Source organism: Bombyx mori, chromosome 21 (genome assembly GCF_030269925.1).
Source record: "Bombyx mori chromosome 21, ASM3026992v2".
NCBI lineage: Eukaryota > Metazoa > Arthropoda > Insecta > Lepidoptera > Bombycidae > Bombyx > Bombyx mori.
In genome coordinates, this window is record NC_085127.1 from 8,915,280 (window position 1) to 8,942,138 (window position 26,859).

At 35.7% G+C, this 26,859-nt stretch overlaps 1 protein-coding gene and 1 long non-coding RNA gene across 3 annotated transcripts in view; one reads left to right on the forward strand and one right to left on the reverse strand.

The window, feature by feature from the left end:
• LOC134200864 (uncharacterized) overlaps positions 1-26,859 on the reverse strand; it is an 83,926-nt gene that overhangs the window by 41,335 nt on the left and 15,732 nt on the right. The window lies entirely within an intron of this gene.
• Positions 1-26,859, forward strand: part of LOC101741972 (limbic system-associated membrane protein) — a 48,825-nt gene that overhangs the window by 6,308 nt on the left and 15,658 nt on the right. For both annotated transcript variants that reach the window (XM_021350277.3, XM_062674730.1), the window contains exons 2-3: positions 6,911-7,135; positions 15,087-15,223. In XM_021350277.3, coding sequence (XP_021205952.1) covers positions 7,096-7,135; positions 15,087-15,223 — 177 coding nt within the window. In that variant the 5' untranslated portion in view covers positions 6,911-7,095. The remainder of the gene's footprint in view (positions 1-6,910; positions 7,136-15,086; positions 15,224-26,859) is intronic.

Here is a 26,859-nt window from a genome sequence, read left to right on the forward strand (position 1 = left end):
GCACATGTCTGTTTTTTTTTATAAAAATATTTCTTATTCTAAATCGTGTCACTCTTGACAGAGTAGTCGTGCTTGTCATGAAGTGTTGGAAGGGGCAGACTTCATGCGTGTTTATTATATTTAGTCGAATGTATATTTATGTAAATCGTCATTGTAAGAATAATACGCTCGGTGAACATATTAGATATCGAGCAGGAATTCGACTACGTTCGTGTTTAAATCCCGCAGGCACGTACCAATTTTTCTAAGGAAATTCATATCTAGCACGCGTTCACGAGCGATTTCGCCAATGAAGGAATAACATCGTGGAATAAAAAAGATTGAACCGACAAGAATCGTAAAATGACGCGGTATTTTCATCTTGCCTATGACTGCCACGAGGCATGTTACAATGTCTGTAGGCTCCGATAAATACTAACTATCACCTTACTATTTTGAAATTTAAAAAAGCTTATAGAATTATTCCCAAGGCGAAAAATTACGAAAGAAAAGCTTAGAGACGCAATAATGTGCATGTTCACGAGGAACGTCTATTGTTTCTTAATCGTTACTAGTTCAAAGTTTTTATAATCTGTTGAATAAATACGAAGACTAGAATTACGAAGAAATAAGTACTGATCAAATAAGTAAGATTAAAATTATAATTGGGTCATACACAAATAGAGAATAAAAAAGTGCAGCAAAAAATATATTTCAGAATCAGTATGAAACAAACTATTTATTATTTAGCTATTGATTATCAATCTTTTAATCACTGTAACCGAGATCAATATGTCTTATTTTTGGCATAATCGCAATTTTTATATTTTGCGGACCACAGAAGAGACGATTTAGTCTACAAGAGCGATGAAAAGCTGTGATGCAGCGTAAGCTAAAATATATTAAGACAACATAATCAAACACATGTAGCCACTGATATAAACGAATACCGAAACGCAAATAAAATGTCAAAATAATCACATTAATTGGAAAATAAAAAATAAAATAATAAGTAATTAATGTCTATAGAAAGAAAAATTCCTTCAGTGGACTTATGAAACAAAACAAAATTTCGAATGATAATAACTTTACAGGTATATTACTCGTATATAATTCTTTAGATTGCTAATGAATTTTAATATGCAATGTAATGAAATTTAAGGACTTTGATTATTTCAAAATATTTCCAGAGAACTATCAGAATCGTCTGAATCAGCATGAACTAAAACGAAGCAAGATATAGACCAACCCACGACCCAAGGGTTGAACCCCCTGAACGAAATCAATAAAAATAAAAAACATGTTTTCGTTTCCTCTATTTACATTGATTAGATTTATATTTTTTTTTATTGCGAATATAAAATGTACTAAAAAGTTTGAGGCTCTAACTTAGAATATCAAATGTTGCCAAAATCAAACCTTTTTCTAACCAACTTTAAAAAAGGAGTAGGCCCTCGGTTCAACTATTTTTCTACTTACTACTTTCTCTACTTAGACCTACTAAGGTATGTTTCTTACACATTTTCTGTGGACATAGTCTTTTCGGTGGACATCGGGACCACAGGAAAGATGTTCACAGAAAAGATGTATTATAAAAACTCTTGCGTAATGAAATTAACTTTAAGGTTAGAAATCAAGCAATATGCTTTTCATTTACTTGTACTAAATCCTCATATAAAAACAATAAATATACATTTTTATAGATAATATTTACATGTCTATAATTGGAACAGGAAAGAACACTTGATCTTTTACGTTTATGTGTGTTTTGGAATAAAAAATATATTATCACTCGCACTGGAATCGAAACAACAAAATATCAAACGCCGGACTGGCCACTATTTAGTGATGCCAACAGTAAAAAAAAAAAACTTAATGCGGTCGAATAAATTAAAATTTGATGTCGTTTTATCGCGTCCACAGAAAAGACTCCATTTCATGTAACCATAAGTTTATTGGATTTATTGTATACAGATAGTAACGATATATTTTTTTATTCTCAATATTATTATCTTTATTATATTGTTTGTGTTACAAGTAAATAATTTTAATATATAGGGTACTTTAACTATTTTTAAACATGGCTCAAACATTATACCTTCGTCTTGTAACAGTCCACAGGAAGAGATTTTTTTATGTTTAACGCCATCAAAATGAATTTATGAAATGTAATATTTTACAAGATACGATTAAAATGAGTAGTAATATAGTACCTTTACGATTTGAATACTTTCAAATATTCGCCAATTTGCTCTTTTAGATGATACATTGCTATAACACTTTTTTTACCCTTTTTGTGTATGACCCAATTATATTTTTAGTCTTTATAATCTCAACATCTAAAATTGCACCCTGCATAATCTCTGCGTCGCCCTCGTATATTATCTTATTATTTATTCAAGAAACTCAAATAACTCTGACATATTTCAAATGCGCTGCACGACTCAAATATGTAAAATATACTCGAAAACAAAAAGGAACTTCCGAAGCGGCATCACGTTAACGTAGTTGAATGTTTATACACAGAACGTGTATGTAAATAAATACAGTCTTCCCGCAACTCCGCTAACATGGTCGGATATAACGTAAAAATATTATCCCTCGGGGAGCCCCTTTTTACTTTTACAAGATAATTTATAGGCTATATTGTTTTCGCTGGGACGAATACGAACTTATTAGTGGGCAATCTACGATAAAATATGTAGTCGGAATACTTTGTAATGTGATCGTCACAAATATATGTATAAGATTTTTAATAAAAGTTAAAGTGCGAAATACGTTTTAAAGTTTTAAAGTCGTCGTGGCCTAACGGATAAGACGTCCGGTGCATTCGTGTTGAGCGATGCACCGGTGTTCGAATCCCGCAGGCGGGTACCAATTTTTCTAATGAAATACGTACTCAACAAATGTTCACGATTGATTTCCACGGTGAAGGAATAACATCGTGTAATAAAAATGAAACCCGCAAAATTATAATTTGCGTAATTACTGGTGGTAGGACCTCTTGTGAGTCCGCGCGAATGGGTACCACCGCCCTGCCTATTTCTGCCGTGAAGCAGTAATGCGTTTCGGTTTGAAAGGTGGGGCAGCCGTTGTAACTATACCTGAGACCTTAGAACTTATATCTCAAAGTGGGTGGCGCATTTACGTCGTGGATGTCTATGGGCTCCAGTAACCACTTAACACCAGGTGGGCTGTGAGCTCGTCCACCCATATAAGCAATAAAAAAAATAAAAAAAATACGTTTTATATAATTTCCTAGAACACGTATGAAAAAAAAAGATTGAAAAAAGAACACAAAGTCTCGATTTAACACATATTCAGATTTTACGCTTATTTTACAGATATTCGAAGTAGTAGTCCGTTAAAAAAATCTTTAAAACACGAATTACAGAACTCTCATTCTTGTATTATCGCAAATAAATGAAAACGTTTTTAAAACATTTTCAATTTTCCATCAATTTACACTTAATTGAATTCATCAATATAATATAAGTACCTACAAGTTATTACAAATCCAATTTAACTAGATAAAGTTTCTATTACTACACACACAATGAGACATTTATTAAATTTGAATTTAAGCTATCAATTAATGAATTTTAGTTTCTAAAATTTCTTTTTAAAGTTTATGACGAAGGTGAAGCTTTTTGAATACGCTTAAAGAATCGTTACATAAGGGGTGGTGTTTCAAGTAACCTCTGCAGGTACGTATGGTACAATACAACTGTATACTTTTATCAATGGTAGGTTTTTTTATTTATTGCTTAGATGGATGGACGAGCTCACAGCCCACTTGGTGTTAAGTGGTTACTGGAGCCCATAGACATTTACAACGTAAATGCGCCACCCACCTCGAGATATAAGTTCTAAGATCTCAGTATAGTTACAACGGCTACCCCACCCTTCGAACCGAAACGCGTTACTGCTTCACGGCGGAAATAGGCGGGGTGGTGGTACCTACCCGTGCGGACTCCCAAGAGGTCCTACCACCAGTGATATTTTACCATTATACCAGTATTTTATCAATGGTTTTATGGTAGGCAGTGGCTTGGCTCTGCCCTGGCATTGCTGACGTCCATGAGCGACGGTTACCACTTACCATCAGGTGGGCCGTATGCTCGTCTGCCTACAAAGGCAATAAAAAAAAAAAAACAATTATCAAAATTACAGTACAAATGTTTGCTAAGTGTATATACCTACGCAACTTCAATTCAATTCAAACTTCGGTTCCCACTATAAAAAAATAGTATGGTCACTTTACGGTGGTCTGAATTGATTGGCCTAAACAACGATTGCCAACTAAGCTTTTTCGAGCTAAATAAACGTAGTGAGTTTTCAATTTCAAAGCGTCCGTAACTTCTTGCTTCAGAAACCGTTAAACATCCGTAATTTTAAAATAAGTATCATAAGCTCGAGACTAATATATACAACTTGTTTTGCACGAATGCCTTGGTGAAGAAATGATAATTTAAAAAAAAGGAACATTTTATATGAGTAAATGTGGGTAAGGCGATTTGTCCTGCCTATAGTTTGCGTTTTATTTTTCTCGAAAACCCACATGAATTCTGTTTCGAACATTATGACAACTGCTATTCCAATACATTTGAAGCCACATTATGTCGGGAGGCGGGCGTCGGTATTCACATTATGGTCCTTATGTACCACTTATACCCACTAAACACCCGAGGGGACGTGCCTTTCCATTCCAACAAAAATACTTTTAGAAAATACAAATAGTTCCCCGTTGTGCGTAAACGGTTAACAAAATAATAACCAAAAAATTCTAGCGTCTGTTTAGCGGTCGAAACTTAAAGACATTTTTTATTTTACGAATTTTAATTTAAAGGTGTTTCGGACTTTGGCAAACTTAAAATTTTATTGTGTAAATGATTCTACTGTAAAAATTAATTTATAATGCTGTATTAAAACAAGTACCAGTGCGGTCTTTTGCTATAAAATACTTGTCCCGATCGTCTACAACTAGAAAACAACTGACCTTAATATCTCGAGAAAATTGGAATCTGCGGCTGTCGACATTTCAGATGCGGTTCGATCCGGCTACTTCTTTGACAAGGCCAAATTGGCATCGGAAAATCTCAGATATTCACTAATAAATAAGTTTTAGTCGCACGCTAGCCATTTGTTAGGTCTTGGTCTTGTTCCTTTTTATGGAATTAGTTGATTTCACAACCAAAAGATAGTTGACTTATATCCAAACAGATTTTGTAATATACATAATTGTGTATAATAATTATAGATTTATTTTCAGTAAACAGTTTTCTGTTAAATCATTTGATATTAAATACCTAAAACACTTTAATATAGGTAAAATACAATTTCACCGATATATATCACTGATGCCTGTCAATCCAATGCTAATCGTGTTAACGACATTTTAAAGATGAGCTTGCAAATATGCAAGATCAGAAGAATTGGAACGTAGACCAATCATTTTCAACCTCTCTATGGAGGATCTTTTCTTTGTCGATTCCTCCAAATAAGCTATTCATAATACCAGAGTATACACTTTTGAATACAACTATTAAGCACAGTTCACTATTCTGAATTACTAAATAATTACATTTGAGTAACATCTGAATTACCGTATGTTCCATGGGGAGTGCTCTGAGGAATTGTTCGAGATGATACCGGCATCTCGTTTTTACCATTGCACCGCCCGCCACCGGAGTAGAGTTCATCCATACTACCACAGTGCGTTTCCAGAGGTCTTTTTTGCCACGTACCATCCGGCTATGGAATGAGCTCCCCTCCACGGTGTTTCCCGAGCGCTATGACATGTCCTTCTTCAAACGAGGCTTGTGGAGAGTATTAAACGGTAGGCAGCGGCTTGGCTCTGCCCCTGGCATTGCTCAAGTCCATGGGCGACGGTAACCACTCACCATCAGGTGGGCCGTATGCACGTCTGTCTACAAGGGTAATAAAAAAAATATCTCAGGAAATACAGCCGTTTCGCAAACAAATTTGAGATTTTTAGTACATTTAAATATGTACGACATGTACAGGTAAAGTCTTACTAACTTGGATATGACTTCATTAATGATTGCAGAATTGTAGCCACAACTTAGTGGTTAGTTATGCTCCCGGCATGAAGTGACTAGACGAAAGTGAGCCTTTTAAGCTTCTGCATTTGCGAAACTTCGGTTCGAAAACAGAATTTCAACAGTCAATTTACATATTAGTACAAATCGACTTATGTAAATTGCTTATTACTCTGTGAACTTCATATTTTCATAATTAATACTATTTTTACGGTTCGACCTCGTGATTATAACTAGGTCCGTAACCACGAATATAGTGTTTGAGATATCGTAAAATGTAAAATTAATAAAGCAGTATGGATTTAACCATTAAAATGGTTTGAATTATACACAAGACTGAGGAAAACGATAAATACAATATCCATATAATTTGAGTCTGCAACAATTTCAAATAAAGACTTTTTAAGAATAACATCGTATTATATGTATATGATATTAGACCTTACAGTACCATAAATATTTATAGAGAGACCTTGTAGAGATGATAAAATCTAATTAAGCTATGGAGGGGGACCCGACCAAAAATTACAGCTAAAATCACTGTACGACATAATATGCGTTTATGACCAATTTCAAATAATAATAAATAAAATTGAATATAAACGAATCTTAACTTACTCGCGAAAAATACAGGAAATACACAATCCTTACGGATATTGCATAAAGATTATAAGTTTTGCCTTTGTAAACTCAGGATTTTGACTTTTGTATATTTATTAGGTTTTTGTTTTTTTTAATTGGGTTCTAGAGAAGCTCGCGGATAGTCTAACATTAAGTGATTACCATAACTCCGATTCGTCTTTCTCTCTCTCTCTCCTGAATGCAATACTACGTATTCAAATTAAACCGTGAATAAACTAAAATTTCAGTATATTAAGATAATTTTTTGATCGCAATTTGATTCTATGCCATGAAAGTAGTTACATTCAAAATCAAAGTGTTTTAAAATGGACATGACTATATTTTCATGGTGAAATAATAAGTAAACTGTGTGGTGAAAAACAGTGAAGTGTTATGTTTTGGACACATAATGTGAATTGATGTACGTTTAACAATGTGGACGGCAGAACTGAGTTGTATCTTCATATTATTCGGTAAGTTTTAAAGATTTTTTGATTCTCTTACTTCTAATATTGTTCAACGCGTTTTTCAATTATTGTCGTTAAATAAGTTCTTAATTTAAATAAATAATAGTTTAAAAAAAGTAACAAAATACACTTTTATAGAAAATCCAACTAAAAAATAGAAAATATTTTTTTTATAAATTTGAATTTAAAATAGTGTAAGAAAAAATTATTTTATTGTAAAAAAATATTTTCTATTTTTTAGTTTGATATTCAATTTTTTCAATATTTTTTTTAATATTGAATTGTCATCGGCCCTTAGCAAGTATACAAAATTTCGAGTTAATCCGACGTTTTGAAGGGGGTCAAAATCATGTTCAAAGATTCCGTTACAAACATACATACGTCTGAAGCTAATAAAAGCGTATTAAAAAAGGATGGTTTATGTCTCTATGACATGTAACGCTTGTCATGTAAAAACCGTACAAAATTTGCAAATTATTAACCATTCAATCTTAAGCCCTATGTATGATACTTAAAATCTAAATACAACTTTTTGGTCACATCTGAAACTGGCGTATCCAGAAAACGCATTAGCCAGCCAGTACCTTATTGATACAATACTCTCTTCATTGAGCAAGTTTCACTCAAGAAGCTCGTTCAGCACACTCTCTATAATTAAATGTTATACATCATCAACGTTACCACATCCCGTGCATTCAGAACTAATAAAACTCAATATGATGCAATGCGATTATCTAGTTTTAAAACAATCGACTAGTAAACTAGTACTGAACCAAATAAAATATCGACATCTCACTACAAGAGAAAATAAAACTGTCTCTTCCATTACAATATAGAGAGAGCGCCGCAATAGGAATACTAGTACATTTAAATAGCAGTGAACATAAATCTATTCGGTTTATGTTCCACCAAACGTTATTGTTCGTTGTGGAATGCTAATATTTACGGCGCGTACGTGTAGTTTGAGATCAATTGGATCAATGATTTAGAATAACTTCAAATCATATGTATAGATACGAACAGGAGTTTGGTTATCTATATATATTAAAATGAATTGCTGGTCGTCAGTCTCGTTAAAACTCGAGAACGGCTGGACCGATTTGGTAAATTTTGGTCTTGAATTATTTGTGGAAGTCCGGTGGAAGTCCGGAAGAGAAGGTTTAAAAGGTAGATAAATACGAAAATGCTCGGAATTAAATAAAAATCACAATTTTGTTTTCCCTTTTATGTGTCCTTCATCGGACGGATTCCTTTTGTTTGTTTAAGTTTATTTTATACAAAAGTTTAGGTATTTTATTTATCGATTGAGGCACTAACTACGAAGTCTGCCGGCTCAGCTAGTAAATTGATAAAAATCACTGATTTTATTTTAAATGTCTATTTATTTCAAATTATCAAGAAACGTTTTTGGTCGATGTCAGGTCGAACAATGATCAAAGACAAGAAAGAACAATCATCAAAAGACGTGAATCGTATAACGATAGCTTGTAGCCAACTGGTACACATTTAATGAAGATTAACATAAACAATAAAACAAAAATGTAATCTAAGAATTTAATTCTTCATTATTAAAAGAAATCAATGAATCAAAGAACAAAGCGTTTTTTTTTTTTCTTTTCAGAATAGTACTGCAGTATATTTTTAGATTATTTTTAAAATGATCGACCTAATTACGTTCGAAACGACTAATAAGCAAAATAACATTAGAGAACGTTATTCAATACGAAAATATAATATTTAGTATAACTAAAAATAATAGGTATAATTGCATGTATTTTGCATGCATAATTTTGAACACATTGTATTAATTTCTCGCCTTTCTCATTACTAATCTCTAAGACATCGCTCTGCGTCACAGTCGTGAATAATAAATATTTCATTTAACATAAATCTGTGTGATTTCTATAATAGTACGAAATAGAAATGGTCTCTCGACGTACGTTCTGTGACGAACTCCACAATCAACTCCACCAATGAAGGAATAAAATAAAAAAATTGACCAACAGACTTAACTACATAATTTTGAAGACATATGCAAAATCCAATCAAAATCAGAAATGAAATTAAATATAAGCCATATATCTTTATTGCACAGAACAAACTATGTAAATTCGATATCTTATTGTGAACTTGTAAAATCTCAGTTTTAAATAGCAATAAAAAAATAAGTGAAAAGGAATTATATAATATGCTAAATTTTACACATGGTAGGACGAAGGCATTGCCGCGTGTAATTAGTAACACTATTCTCTTACCGCCTATTTTAGTCGCAAAACGGTTAAGCACGGCTTGAAGATTGAGATAGTCTTAATGCAACACAATTGATTTCGACCTCATGTCTCAAGCATTCATATTATCGACCCTGGTTATTGCTTAACCTAACCGGGAGAGTGACGAGCTGGTTCATCCATTTATGTAATAAAGAACGAAAAACCTTTCTTGGAATAAATCCAGTTCAATTTAGATCTTTGCGCACCTACTACGCACAGAACATCAAGCGGTGTGAAGCCACTCAGGAGAACACTCACACTCTCGTAAAATTTACATTTTATTTCGTTTTAGTTGGATCGTACACTTTTATACACAATTTTCGGTTTTATAAAAACCACTTACTTCAATTTATGTTATTAGTGGAACCTATAAAGTGTGTAGCAATTGTTCTTCAGTGATTCCAAAAAAAATTACGACTTAATTAACGTTTTAGTATTGTGTGAAGTCTAACTAAATCGTTTTTTTATTTGAACAATAAAAAAAAACAGTCATGGCCTAAACGTAATTTGGATTCCATTTGAAATAAATGAAACCCTTTTATCTCGGCTACAACAACAGAAAATTCTTTTTCAATAATAGGCTGACTACATAATGAAATATTTGCAGAATACACCCGGATAATGCAAAAAAGAAGGAGGAATAAAAAATAACGGGACGTGACGGGAAACAAAGCACGTTTTTATCGTCGAAAGGGATCGGACTAATGGAGGCTGGACTCCAACGAGTTCGGCTATTATCGGAACATTTCCGAAAACTCTCAAAACGGAAAAAACATTTTACGAGACTCGAAGTTACTGCGGATGTATCTAAATATCACTAAATACAATTTGCCTATCCAATTTATGGCCCACTTACTAATTGAACTTTTTTTGTACATTCTTACCATCTCTTCTTAGATATTTTAAGCTAGTCGCGTTTAAAATTTACAAACTTAGTGTGTTTTTAAAATTATACTCAGAGCCGTTTTTCCGTTTCAAACTCCCTGTAACACACTTTCAAACACTGTAGCTTATAAAGTAAAATGTTAATGGCTATTATCGGAACATTCCAGAAAACTCTCAAAACGGAAAAAAAAAAATTTACGAGACTCGAAGTAAATGCGGATGTATCTAAATATCACTAAATACAATTTGCCTATCCAATTTATGGCCCACTTACTAATAGAACTTTTTTTTTGTACATTCTTACCATCACTTCGTACATATTTTAAACTAGTCGCGTCTAAAATTTACTAACTTAGTGTGCTTTTAAAATTATACTGAGACCTTTTTTTCCGTTCCAAACTCCCTGAACACACTTTCAAACACTGGAGCTTATAAAGTAAAATGTTAATGGCTATTATCGGAACATTTCCGAAAACTCTCAAAACAGAAAAAACATTTTACGAGATTCGAAGTTACTGCGGATGTATCTAAATATCACTGAATACAATTTGCCTATCCAATTTATGGCCCACTTACTAATTGAACTTTTTTTTTGTACATTCTTACCATCACTTGTAACATATTTAAACAAGTCGCGTCTAAAATTTACTAACTTAGTGTGTTATTAAAATTATACTGAGACCCGTTTTTCCGTTTCAAACTCCCTGTAACACACTTTCAAACACTGGAGCTTATAACGTAAAATGTTAATAGCTATTATCGGAACATTTCCGAAAACTCTCAAAACGGAAAAACATTTTACGAGATTCAAAGTTACTGCGGATGTATCTAAATACCACTAAATACAATTTGCCTATCCAGTTTATGGCCCACTTACTAATTGAACTTTTTTTTATACTCACTGTAGCTTATAAAGTAAAATGTTAATTTAATAAATGAATACATTTTACACTCAAACAACTCTAGTCCTACAGAGGAAAAAGTTTTTAACGTACTACCCATTCATTGAATATGGAGCGTAGTTTATTTTAAGCGGTTTATATAAAAACAAAAACAAAAATAGTTCGCTCACTAAATAACATTAAAAATACATTTCCTGTTATTTATGATTCACATGTAAAGTTCATATCATATTTTTATGACAAAATTAAGTTCTTTAGTCCTGAACTTTTGTACGCTGATGTTGAAAAATAGGCATTTTTTTATGGCTTAGATGAGTGGACGAACTCACAGCCTATCTGGCGTTCAGTGGTCACTGAATCCTGTAGACATCAACAACGTAATTGCCGCCACCCACGTTGCCCACCTTGAGAAATGAATTCTAAATCTCAGTTTTACAGTACAACAGCTGCCTCATCCTTCAAACTGAAACGCATTACGGCTTCACCGCAGAAATAAGCAGGGTGACGTAATTTAACTACCACCAGTAATTACGTAAATTAAAATTTTCGCGGGTTTGTTATTTATACGCCATATTATTCCTTCGTCTTGCAACTTATTCCTGAACATGTACGCATTTCTCTTGAAAAAATATACAACATGCCTGCGGGATTCGAACACCGGCACATTCGCATCGCATCGTTTAGAGCGATGCGATGCGAATCCCTATCGGGCGTCCCTATCCTTTAGGCCATGATCTTTTCAAAATAAATACGTTTTGTTTTAATAAATCTAATTTAATACTATGTATTTTACTGGTGGTAGGACATCTTGTGAGTCCACACGGGTAGGTACCACCGCCCTGCCTATTTTTGCCGTGAAGCAGTAATGCGTTTCGGTTTGAAGGGTGGGGCAGCCGTTGTGACTGCATTAAGACCTCAGAATTTATGTCTCAAGGTGGGTAGCGCATTTACGTTGTAGATGTCTATGGGCTCCAGTAACCACTTAACACCAGGTGGGCTGTGAGCTCGTCCACCCATCTAAGCAATAAAAAAAAGTATGTACACACAACAAAAATCGTTTCTTTCTATTTCAAAATTGTCAATCTTTTAACAAAACTGCATTTAAAAACAAATTTAGATCATTGAAAATGTACATAGCAATAAAATTAAAAAATAATAATATCAAAATGATTAATGGATTTGCTTAAAATACCAGCTCAAAAGTTCAAAGACAATATATTTAAAGATCAAATTACAAAGTCAGATGAATTTATTCCAATAAATAAATTTTATTTAAAGTTTGAAATCAAAAGGAAACTTTAAGTAGGAAGTTGTAATTTCATAGAAGACTTCACGACAAACTTTCAAATACGGCTTTGCTTCACGGAAATGTTTGAGTTATAAATAGGAAGTAAATACAATATTCAACAAAACTTAATTGCCATGACTACGTAGACGAGTGTGCAGTCCACTTTGGAACTTAGCACATTTTGAGACATTATGAGTTCAAAATTAGGGGATAACCCTTTATAACCCTTTTTTTTTTTTATTATTATTATTTTTTTAACGCTGGGGAATCCATTTACGGATACCCGGTCGAGGGGGGTAACGGACCGGGTTATGTCGGACTCCGGCGCCTCCTGAGAGGAAGAAGGGGAGAAGAGAAGGGCTGAGGTCCTTCACCTCCCCCAATTTCTCACAGGAATTTTTTTTTTCAAAATTTCTTCACCTTTTATAACCTAACATAACCTATTTTATAACCTAACCTAAGTTTTAACTATACTTGAGACCTTAGAACTTATATCTCAAGGTGGGTGGCGCATTTACGCTGTGGGTGTCTATAGGCTCCAGTAAACACTTAACATCAGGTGGGCTGTGAGCTCGTCCACCCATCGAAGGAATAAAAAAAATCCTGTCTATTTTTATCGTGTAGTATTCTTAAATATCATAAATTCGCTACAGTAGCCGGTCACTATAGGGTGGGTCGTTAAGTTATCTGGGTACGTACTATTCTACATAGGGGGCACTGAAAATTTCGGGAATTAACGAAGTGACACAATATTACTATTTAAAAATGTATTTATTGCTTTTCGAAGTATTCTCCGCGAAATTTGACACATTTTTCCATACGATGGAACCAATCATTGAAGCAACCATTCCATTCGGAAGTTGGGGTCTCCAAAATGGCCGTTTTGTAGGCGTCCAGAGCTTCTTCAGGTGATGAAAATCTCTGTCCACGCAATTTATTCTTTATTTTAGGGAAAGTATAGAAATTATTAGGGCTTAGGTCGGGGCTGTACGGCGGATGGTCTAATAATTCTATGTTTTCTTGCTCTAAAAACTCTTTTGTTCTGTGCGCGGTGTGAGAATTCGCATTGTCGTGATGGAGGATGATGCGGCGGTTGCAGTTCTCTTTACGGAGTTCAGAAACGACCTGTGGCAAACAAATGCTAGCATACCATTCTGCATTAACCGTTCTTTGTCCCTCAAGAGGAGTAGTTGTAACATGGCCGGTTTTGGAGACAAACGTGGCCACCATTTTTTTTTGCAACACTCCGTGAACGAAAAATTTTTGTTGGCTTTAACTCATTTTCGAACACCCAAACTCGTGACTGGTTTTTTGTTTCGGGTTCGTACGCGTATATCCAGGACTCGTCACCTGATACAATGTTGTATACAGCATTTGAGGATCCTGCGTGGAATGTTTCGAGAGTTCTGACGCACCAAGTAATTCGAGCCGCTTTTTGCTCTTCACAGAGCGAATGCGGTATCCATCGGGAAAACAACTTTTTTACACCTAATTGTTCATGCAAGATTATTTGTATTTGACTCATGCCAATGTCTAAAGTTGCCTGGATTTCGCGGTATGTCACATGTCGATCTTCCTCAATCAGCTTACGCGCAGCATCAACGTTTTCTTGGGTTACTGCAGTTTTTGGACGACCTTGACGGGGATCATCACTGAGCTTGACACGTCCACGTTGAAACTCAGCAAACTAGCGATAAATTGTGGTTTTGGATGGGGCTTCATCACCAAATGCAGAAATCATCCGGTCAACACACTGTTTTTGTGTTAAACCACTTCAAAAGTCATAATAAATCATCGCTCTTGAATTTTCTCGAGTCAATTCCATTTTCTCAACGACTAAACAAGTTTGACAAAACCTCGTGACAAGACCAAGAATCTTTTTTTAAATAAATAAATGGTATTCGATTTTTAAAACCAAGGAGTTTTCAATTAAAAAGATTTTAATATGACAGGAACAGTGGAAATATTCCATTCCCGATACTTTTAGTGCAGCCCTCGTAATGAAATTGAGCTTATAGCAAACCGACCTGTACGTCACTCTCGCGGCCGTATGCCCGCTCACTATACATAATTTTTAGTATTTATGTCCGTCTTTTGACAGAGAAGTGTATAATCTATGTTCCGGGTGCTTCCGTTTTGAGTGTGAGTAGCGTGCGCCCGCATCTTATTTGTAATTATAATTTTAAATCGAAAATTGTTTGTGTTTAAGACAAGATGAGAATGCGAAATTCGATACTAGTGACTAACCCATAGTATCTACATATGTAAAAAATGAATTGCTGTTCGTTAGTCTCGCTAAAACTCGAGAACGGCTGGACCGATTTGGCTAATTTTGGTCTTGAATTATTTGTGGAAGCCCAGAGAAGGTTTAAAAGGCAGATAAATAAGAAAATGCTCGGAATTAAATAAAAATAACAATTTTGTTTTTCCTTTCATGTGTCCCCCGTCGGACGGATTCCTTTTGTTTGTTTTAAGTTTATTTTATACAAAAGTTTAGGTCTTTCATTTATCGATTGAGGCACTACGAAGTCTGCTGGGTCAGGTAGTTAATGAATAAAAATACCCCTGAGATCTACCCCTCACTATAAGCTGCAATTGTTTTGTTTTAACAGGTGTGTCAGCCGGCGGCGGAGGTTGGGAACCTCTAGGGCAGCCGTACTTCGACAATAGTACGAAGCGCGAAGCCACCGCTGCTGTTGGACAGCCTGCGTATTTACACTGCAAAGTCCGAAATCTGGCTGATCGAGCGGTAAGCATTGTCTACAGCTGTTTTGGTATATTTAGTATTTTCCTAATATAATTTTTTTTTATTGCTTAGATGGGACGAGCTCACAGTCCACCTGGTGTTAAGTGGTTACTGGAGCACATAGACATCTACAACGTAAATGCGCCACCCACCTTGAGATATAAGTTCTAAGGTCTCAAGTATAGTTACAACGGCTGCCCCACCCTTCAAATCGAAACGCGTTACTGCTTCACGGCAGAAATAGGCAGGCCGGTGGTACCTAGCCGGTGGACTCACAAGTGGTCCTACAACCAGTAAGATTAAGTAAGTAATTTCCTTAAGATCATCATGTAATTTAGGATAAAGTATAAACTGCTTGTTCTAGTGTTATTTATTATCCACAATATTTTAACAATTATTGTGATAAATTTAGGCATTAAATCTCAGTGTACAGTACGATGAATGTGAATTAATGCGTGTGTCGTTAGCCAAACGTTGTCGAATCTGTCATTGTCAGGGACATTGGGTTATTTGCGTCCTCTTCATCAAAAAATATTATACGAGCTACGAGTAAGGAGATGAACATTAACTATATCTAATTCAAATTGCAGTCCACTTAAGGTTTTTGTTCACAGACAATGAACATATTACATTCAACTTTTTGTTCGATTTTCATAATGCGCCTTAATTTGAAGGTCGTAGAGAAAGAAACAAGGTTAAAGTTTCAATTCAAGAATGATGCAATCAATAAGAGAGATAACATTAGATTTATTACCAAATGAAAAGTACATTTTCGTAACTAAATGCACAAGGTTAACAATGATATTTTTACTGCCATTCTTAGACAGGGCGTACAGCCTACCTAAAAGTAAGTAGTCACCATCACTAATGGACATAATCTGTTCCAAAGACACAGTAAAAATTCTGCCTATTGCCAAAATGTTTTGTTTGTTTGTTTAGAATGGTATTTTAATTTTATATCGCAAAAAGATGCCAAGTTTGAATGAAAGTTTAAAAATACTATTAAAATATTCTTTGCTTTATTTCCAAACTTTAATACAATCTTGAAACCAAATCATCATCTTGAGCTAAAGTTCGTTTAGTTTAAGCATTTTTAAATGATAAAAGTTTAAACGGTATCACAAATCCAAATGATAAAATGGAAATGACTCTTGAGGCCACTGACCAGACTGCATCTACTGGTCTATAATAGACATAGAAAAGTCAGGTACGGTTTGCAATTCCGAAATTTATTAAGCATAATAAAATTAGATCTCTATTAGAGACATTTTAATAACTATAATAACAATCATTTAAAGGACATAAATTATAAATGAAAATAGTTTAGTCAAGACTAATCCAAATTCGAGGCTTATTTTAGGTTTGCCTCTCGATACCTCAAAGTTTCTATGTCAATACGTGCCTTCTACACAATCATAAATAACTTTTATGCTGAAGGAAAAGGGTCTGATAAAATTAAAAAACACGAAAATTATTGAGGATGCTTAGTTACTGGTAGTGTACTTCTGCCACGATGCATAGCGTCCGTGAGTTAAGCTGGAGAAATTTTTAGAAGAGACAAAACTCACTGCCTTATGATCTAGAGCAGTGATTCTCAACCACTGTTCCGCGGCACTTTTGTGTGCCGCCAAATTTCAAAAGTGTGCCGCCAAATTTTGCAAATATATAATAATGTTAATATTATTAAATTATATCATTTTAAAAGAAAAATAATTTAAACAAGAATATATATTTAAATCCACAAAAAGAAATTTATAGTATACTAGCTGACCCGGCAAACGTTGTGTTGCCTTAAATAGGATTTCTAGGGAAATTCTACTGTAGAAAAAAAAACCTCATTTAACCACATAATACCTCATTATAAACAAAAAAAAAATCCAAAAAATTAAAATAAAAAATTAATGTTTGGGTTGGACAACCCTTTTCGCTTAGGAGTAAAATAGATAGTAGCCGATTCTCAAACCTACTGAACATACTATTGATACACAAATAAAACCAAAAACACATGGCTGAAAAATGTATAGTATTGTATAGCTCTCAAATATATAGTGTATAATCTATGATGTATAGTGAGTAAGTAAGACAGGAGACCGGCTTCGTCCTCATCCCTACTACGTGATGTTTGGTGGATGAGTGGTGACACCTGGCGGGGATAGCTGATCGATTGATAGTTGATCAGTAGTCGACCGGCGAGGGCGGGAGATCAAATTCAATTTAAAAAAAATCATAATTAAAGGAACTTGAAATTATAAACTCTGAATAAGAATTTATCGTACTACAATTATAATATTTGATTGCCATATTGCAACCTTATTGCGGATTTGTGCATAGAATTAAAAAAAAATTAATCGGGATGGAAAAATAGGGGTTGATCGTATAAGAGTGAAAATTGAGAGTAATATGATTTTTTTTATTTTAAGTCATGACAAAACAAAATAAAAAACTTGCCAAAAAAATTAAAGTTTATAATTAACAAATAAAAAATAGGGGTTGATCATAGAGGGATGAAAAATTGAGAGTAACATCAGATTTTTTATTTTAATTCATGACAAAATAAAAATAAAAATGAAAATCTTGCCAAAAAAATTAAAGTTTATAATTAACAAATAAAAAATAGGGGTTGATCGTAGAGGGGTGAAAATTTCAGAGTAATATGAATTTTTTTATTCTACGTCATGACAAAATAAAAACAAAATTCTCGCAAAAAAATTTAAAGTTTTTAATTAGCAAATAAAAAATAAGGGTTGATCGTAGAGGGGTGAAAATTGAGGATTGTATGTATTTTTGTATGTTGTATCATAAAAAAATAGAAATTAAAAATTTTGTCTAAAAAATAAAAATAAAAATTTATGGGTGGACTACCCCTAGCATTTAGGGGGATGAAAAATAGATGTTGGCCGATTCTCATAGATACCAGATAAGCACAAAAAATTTCATCAAAATCGGTCAAGCCGTTTCGGAGGAGTATGGCAACGAAAACTGTGACACGAGAATTTTATATATTAGATTGTAGTTTATTTCGTATATTAAATTTTTTTTATAAACTATTTATGCAGTGTGTTGTAGTAAGTAAATTTATTTAAATTTTTATCTTTTTTTGTGTGCCGCCAAATTTTGAAATCGTTTAATATGTACCGCAACAAAAAAAAGGTTGAGAATCACTGATCTAGAGGATACTTTACAATAGCCGAAGTAATTAGACGAGTAATAACCCATTTGATCGTGAGTACATACAGGGCCGCATCGACCCCCGGCAGCGCCTGTGTGCCAAACCCATGAAACGCCTTTTTTACGAATCTTCATGTTTCAATGTATTTTTTATTTATTATTTATTAATTTTGACTTATTGTTTTGACGTCAATGTGGGAGATATGTACTATAAATGCATTATATGTTTTGTTATTTACAAGGCATATGTTCCGCCTATTGTACCTATTTACTTAAAGAATTTGTTGTTGTGTAAGTGTAACATAAATAATTTCGGTGCCGGCGCGCTTACTGTCTTGACGCCTGTGCGCACCGCACACTTAGCACACAGAGGCGGCGCGGTCCTGAATATACCTATAGTGTATCTATCGGCTGATGAATATCACCTATGCCAGAAGCACTGGGGGACGGCGGGATGGATTTAATGTGCTCTGCGTAAGCCCTGTCCCGCCGTCTCAATAGCTCCGACTGGGTTCCCACCCGGTCCGGGGTAGGACGCCGGCTGTGAGCGGTAGGAGTTTTTAGTGAGGTTCGACTCCCACATACCCCACCTGCCGTGCGGGTGGGGATCCGGCGATTCTCTCCTGTGGAAAAAAAAAATGCCAGAAGCACTATGTGTAAACTTCAGTGCTATAATAATTATCTCAGGAATGTATTCAATATTTACTAGTAACAACTATATTTGTCTTTAAATGTCGTTTGCGCGTTCAGTTCACATTGTTAAATTGAGAAAACTTACATGACGATTTTAAATGAAGAAAAGTTACATAGTGTTTTAGATTTTTCCTTTACATGTACTCTACATTATGATTTGTTCAGAAAATAGATTGTTTCATATTTTATTAACGAACATAACCTCTGTTTTATGTCTATGTAAAATATCTTAATGTATAATTTACACGAACAATTATAATTTTAGTTTATTTCGGGATCAATCCACGCCATTCCGTATCAATTGTATTTTCCGCGTGCCGGATTTTCACGGTCTGACAATAAATAGAGCTGCAATTGCAATCTGATATTCCGCGAATTTTCGCTCATTAGTAACGTGTTCATTTGGCAGCCGTAACTCTGTTCGTGAATTCGAACTATATTGCATCGTAACTAAAGCGGTATCATTGTATTTTACTACACCGATTATTACATTTAACCTCGTCACTTCGCGATCGTTAATGGACTTTATTTGACATGAAAAAAATATCTTAAATTAAAAAATACTAATATCAATCACGTAACGCATATTAGTATTTAAAGCTCCCTTTATCATGATTCCAGAATCATCAATCAATAGAACAGTTACAAATATACAAATACTGTATTAGTTCATTTTGTAGTCATCAGAAATACACATAACATATCATCCATAACTCATCACGAAACTGTAATGGTGGTACAGCTAGAGTTGGGTGAAAATTGTTTTTTTTTTTTTTTTTTTTTTTATTTATTTTTTTTTTTTTTATGATTGAAGGATTACTTGTGGCCCGGAGGCCTTTCCAGTTTCACCAGGACAGGTGGGCGAGCAAAGGCTCAGCCAGGAGGGGTGGGATTTGCTAACAGCTACCCGAGCGCCTCCGAAGGAGACCTAACAACTCAAGAGTAGCTGCTTCGCGAATGAATCTACTACCGGATCGGAATCACGACCCGCTGAGAAGATCCGGCGAGAAACTCAGCGAGCTGATTCATGGGTTAGGTTGCACGGCGAACTCTTTGTCGAGTTCGACGAGTACGGTTACCGAGGTCCCTAAGCCTGCTCCTAGAGCTGAAAGGGTGAAAATTGTGTGGCGGCTACAAAATCTACGACCGCGTCCACGTAGGACGATATCAACCTATTTTCATTCAAAACTGTAAAAAGCAATGAAAATGGGATAGAATAATGACGAGAAAATGAGATGATTAAAAAAAGTGGTTTAACATGTAAAAGCTTTATTAAATTTGTCATTATCTTATAATGATATAGAATACCACATACTTAAGAGGATATATTTAAAGAGATCTTATATAAATATATTTAGGTTTAAGTTGCATTACATTCAGACATTATATTTAAAGTCGTAGCTTACATCATAATTTATCTGAAGGACAATGGCAAGTATCTATGAATTCAGAAGATAACCACATAAATACACTAATTATCACAAACCAATAATTTTCACTTATCAACACACATGTGAAGGTTTTTTTTTATTGCTTAGATCGGTGGACGAGCTCACAGCCCACCTGGTGTTAAGTGGTTACTGGAGCCCATAGACATCTACAACGTAAACGCGCCACCCACCTCGAGATATAAGTTCTACGGTCTCAGTATAGTTACAACGGCTACCCCACCCTTCGAACCGAAACGCATTACTGCTTCACGGCGGAAATAGGCGAGGTGGTGGTACCTACCCGTGCGGACTTCCAAGAGGTCCTACCACCAGTGATGAAATTCTATGTCATTTACATACAATTTTCAATGTAACCTTACATTAGCAAATTAAATAAAAACACTAGCAATAATCAGTCATACAAATAATAGAAGCCGCCCGCAACGTAGGATCATCCTAATATACAGTAAACATCATATATCAAACGGACGAAATCTGCTCATAATAAATGTCAACAGGAAAGACAAATCGTTCTTGTTTATCTTCCTACAAGGACGGTAATTGAAACAAAAGACCTAGACCTTTTGTGGACCTTTGCTTATGTAACGTAATAGCTACATGTAAATTTTCTTTTAGTTTGGTTTTCTATCATAAATTGAAGTTTTTTCGATCTTATTTCTTTGAATATATTTCATTTGACGGCCGTCTGGTGTAGTGGTAAGTGACATGGTCACTACACAAGGGGGTCGCGGGCTCGAATCGAGATATTTGTATGAAAAATATAAAATGTCTTTTCCAGCGTTATGGATGTATATTAAATATATGTATGTGTATAATAAAAATCTTATATTTATTTCCGTTATCTGGTACCTTTTACACAAATTCTTTACGAACTTACCACGGGATCAGTTAACGTAGCGTGATTGTTAGTAAATATTTAATATTTATATTTAATATATTATTTATTTACGTGTCAGGTGCACAATGAATTTGAAGGTAAGATTTAATGAATCATTTTAAGAAAAAACATCAATTTCTTTAAACTGCTTGAGAAAACTTGTCTGGTGTACTTATGAATAGTGTACGGAGCTCCATCACCATCGGATGAAATCGCATAGGAGACAAACATACATACCTACGTCTAAAGATTGATCTACACTTATATCTATGCATTGAAAATAGATAGGATAGATTCAATAATTTATATATGTATTCAATGTTATTTGTATGTATGTAATGGTTACAATTAAGACTAGCGACCCGCCCTCGCTTCGCTTCGGAAACATTAAAACACACATGAAACCAAAAAAAAAAAAAAAAAAGTAGCCTATGTTCATCAGGGACAATGTCGGCTTCTAATGGAAAAAGAATTTTTCAAATTGGTCCAGTAGTTTCGGAGCCTATTCGAAACAAACAAACAAACAAATCTTTCCTCTTTATAATATTAGTATAGATATAGATTAATGCAGGTATTTTTTTTTTTTTTTTTTTATGATTGAAGAATTACTGGTGGCCCGGAGGCCTTTCCAGTTTCACCAGGACAGGTGGGCGAGCAAAGGCTCAGCCAGGAGGGGTGGGATTTGCTAACAGCTACCCGAGCGCCTCCGAAGGAGACCTAACAGCTCAAGAGTAGCTGCTTCGCGAATGAATCTACTACCGGATCGGAATCGCGACCCGCTGAGAAGATACGGCGAGAAACTCAGCGAGCTGATTCATGGGTTAAGTTGCACGGCGAACTCTTTGTCGAGTTCGACGAGTACGGTTACCGGGGTCCCTAAGCCTGCTCCTAGTGTTAGAGCTGAAGGCGTCTAATGCAAAGGTTATTGGATCTGATGGATTCGTAAGGACGTGTCTAGGGCGTCGACGGTGACTGGCTCCTGCGTGATCAGGATTCGGGAAGTAGTCAGCGGCGGCAACGATAAGGCGATTATCATGACGCATAGCCTTATCGAAGTACCGTTCCGACGCTGACTTCATGTATTTCTAGATAGATTCGAGGCCCAAGTCGTCGTGTAGGTCAACGTTCCTCACGAACCACGGAGCTCCGACGGCTAACCTGCAAAAGCGGGATTGTAGAGATTGGAGGGTGTCTATGTGTGTGCGGGCCGCGTGAGCGAACACCACACTCGCGTAAGATACCGCCCGATTAGCCTCCTCATGTCTCTAGGCAAACTGTATGAGCGTCTGCTCTACAAACGCCTCAGAGACTTCGTCTCATCCAAGGGCATTCTCATCGATGAACAATTCGGATTCCGTACAAATCACTCATGCGTTCAACAGGTGCACCGCCTCACGGAGCACATTCTTGTGGGGCTTAATCGACCAAAACCGTTATACACGGGAGCTCTCTTCTTCGACGTCGCAAAAGCGTTCGACAAAGTCTGGCACAACGGTTTGATTTTCAAACTATTCAACATAGGCGTGCCGGATAGTCTCGTGCTCATCATACGGGACTTCTTGTCGAACCGCTCTTTTCAATATCGAGTCGAGGGAACCCGCTCCTCCCCACGATCTCTCACAGCTGGAGTCCCGCAAGGCTCTGTCCTCTCACCCCTCCTATTTAGCTTATTCGTTAACGATATTCCCCGGTCGCCGCCGACCCATTTAGCTTTATTCGCCGACGACACGACTGTTTACTATTCCAGTAGAAACAAGTCCCTAATCGCGAAGAAGCTTCAGAGCGCAGCCCTAGCCCTAGGACAGTGGTTCCGAAAATGGCGCATAGACATCAACCCAGCGAAAAGTACTGCGGTGCTATTTCAGAGGGGAAGCTCCACACGGATTTCCTCCCGGATTAGGAGGAGGAATCTCACACCCCCGATTACTCTCTTTAGACAACCCATACCCTGGGCCAGGAAGGTCAAGTACCTGGGCGTTACCCTGGATGCATCGATGACATTCCGCCCGCATATAAAATCAGTCCGTGACCGTGCCGCGTTTATTCTCGGTAGACTCTACCCCATGATCTGTAAGCGGAGTAAAATGTCCCTTCGGAACAAGGTGACACTTTACAAAACTTGCATTAGGCCCGTCATGACTTACGCGAGTGTGGTGTTCGCTCACGCGGCCCGCACACACATAGACACCCTCCAATCTTTACAATCCCGCTTTTGCAGGTTAGCCGTCGGAGCTCCGTGGTTCGTGAGGAACGTTGACCTACACGACGACCTGGGCCTCGAGTCTATCCAGAAATACATGAAGTCAGTGTCGGAACGGTACTTCGATAAGGCTATGCGTCATGATAATCGCCTTATCGTTGCCGCCGCTGACTACTCCCCGAATCCTGATCACGCAGGAGCCAGTCACCGTCGACGCCCTAGACACGTCCTTACGGATCCATCAGATCCAATAACCTTTGCATTAGACGCCTTCAGCTCTAACACTAGGAGCAGGCTTAGGGACTTCGGTAACCGTACTCGTCGAACTCGACAAAGAGTTCGCCGTGCAACCTAACCCATGAATCAGCTCGCTGAGTTTCTCGCCGGATCTTCTCAGCGGGTCGCGATTCCGATCCGGTAGTAGATTCATTCGCGAAGCAGCTACTCTTGAGCTGTTAGGTCTCCTTCGGAGGCGCTCGGGTAGCTGTTAGCAAATCCCACCCCTCCTGGCTGAGCCTTTGCTCGCCCACGTGTCCTGGTGAAACTGGAAAGGCCTCCGGGCCACCAGTAATCTTTCAATCATAAAAAAAAAAAAAAAAAAAACTCGCGTAAGTCATGACGGGCCTTATGCAAGTTTTGTAAAGTGTCACTTTGTTCCGAAGGAACATTTTACTCCGCTTACAGATCATGGGTAATGCAGGTAGTCTCACACTTATGTCGCTATCCCGCAAACATCCATCGCTCATTTTTCAATGAAAACCTCGTTATTCATTTCTATCACCTTAACATGTATCTTCAATGTGACAATATATTAATTACGCCACCATTTCCAAAGAGATCCACATTACTTTGAAGCGTCTCTGGCCTAATAAATGAGACGCTCGGTTTCCGTGTTTCAAGTAATGGGAATATTTCGTTCGAGTCTCGCGAGCTAGTGCCATTTTTCATTGTAAACTTACACCGAGCATATGCTCACCTACAACTAAGACTTTTAAAGGAAAATGTATAGTGAAATCCGCAGAATTAATTTTACGCATACGTAACTTATTAGGCTCCATTTGACTTCAATAAATGTCCCAAGATGGGCAGCTGCATTGACGCTGTGATGACTCCGGTAGCCAGAATCATAACACCAGTAGACATTCCGTAAATTCATTTGCCCATTTAGGGCAGTAAAACCATAAGAGAACCAGAGCATATCTCCCGACTTAAATCTTTTCACCACTTCATTTGTATTCTATTGATTTACATCTATACTAATATATAAATCTACAGTGGTTTTTACGGATGTTCCGTTATAACTACTGAACTATGATGCATCCGATTGACTTGAAACTTTGTATCCATGTAGAAAATACATGTACTTAATGGATAGGCTAATATTTATATGAGTGTTGGACTCCCTACAGCAGTTGCGCGGACGTTAATGATGAGAATCTTTGTGAGGGTGAGAAATAATAATGTTAATTTTAAATGCCCAGCGAAGCGGACGGGTACATCTCTAGTTCTTTATAAAGTTCGAAATTGTTGTGAAGAACGAGCGTCCGATATCAAGTTACGTCATTAAATTAATATCACTTATAAAATATTATTTTTATATATAAGTAAACCTTACTTTGCTTTTCGTCGAATTATTTAAAAAAATCGTGGCTCTCAAAGTTATAAATATCATTATTGTATGAGTTGTTAAAGCAATCATTAGTGAGTTTTCGATATTTGCGACCTATTTGCGAAAACGCTGAAATACAAATTATCCTATTCTATTCTACTTGAATTTCTTTTTAATGGCCACTTAAAAAATTCAGTATATTAAACTTCAAAGGTCATATCCAAATTTTTTAAATATAAATTAAAAAATATTTCATAGTGAAGGTGGGGACTCTGAAGCCTCAACAAGTCCTCGTGTTTGGCCCACTAAAGTTATTTTATACGAGTAAGACTAGACATGACGTCTACATGGATACTTTCATATAAATACATATTTCGCTTTTATGTGACATAACTATTTTCTATTCAAGAGACTCATAAAATAAATATTACTTATTTATTTTTATTTTATTTACGATTATTTATTTTTCATTTTTCATGTGAATTACAACATTTAAAAAAAAAAAAAACAATTTTTTTTTAAATATTGAATTGTCATCGATCAGTCCTTAATAATTATACCAAATTTCGAGTTAATCCGACGTTTTGAAGGGGGTCAAAATCATGTTCAAAATTACATACGTCTGAAGCTAATAAAAGCGTATTAAAAACGTCCACTTTATTTATAAGTATGTTATATACATATCTTAAGAATACTGTAATTTATATAAAAAAACAAAAAACCAGATTCAGGAACAACAAAAACGATTCGCGTAGTAGTGAAACTTTCCAACCAAGTTGTTGTTAAATATCTGATGTAGGTAAATGAAATTACATTTTTTGCCTAGTACAAGCTTAACAGGCGGTATTGGACATTTAGCGTAGCACCATTCACGGGAATGGGCAATCTTCTGTGTGGTTTCCGCTGTGAGTGCTTCCTGAATAGTGTCCAAATTGCTAGTGAAGAGCTGAGTCATTCGCGCGTGGATTACTGGCGATTCACTTCATCTAACTTCGCTCACATTTTATCCGCGCTCGTGAAAGAAAAACTGCCAAAGGTGGGGGGAAGCCGTTCCAGTTTTTTCGTGTTAATTTCCTCTTTATTTTCGCGTTGTTACATAATAAAGATTAACGAGCTACTTACGAATTTATTAAATATGAAAATAATTGAACGAAAATGTCGAACAAATTGGAATTCTGTTAGGGATGATAAATAAATTCTTTGCATGTAGATTTTAGAGTTTCGTAGTCAACAGCCAAAAAAAAAAGAAATCATACAACTTTGTTGTGTCCTAGTGGCCAGCCAATAGACGAAACATAAAACTTACTAACACTGGATCTAATAAGATCGCTACATATGAGAGAAAGTAAAATCGAAATCAAGAATGGAAAAACTCAAATGCAAGGCTTGGATATTGTTAAATAACACTCAAAAAATTTGTTCCGAATTGAGTTTTTATTCAACAAATACTTAGTGCGATATGCATTTGAAAATTATACCTGGGAACTTTCTGAAGATCTATAATCTGGTTGAAAGTTTTAAGAAGGTTCTTACGAAAACGGCTCAAGCAAAATATGCTGATTGAGTTGTATGATATTTCTGACTACACTTCGACGCTTAAGTTATAAGTTTAGTTTCTACTTTAAAATGCTAGCCTTCGCC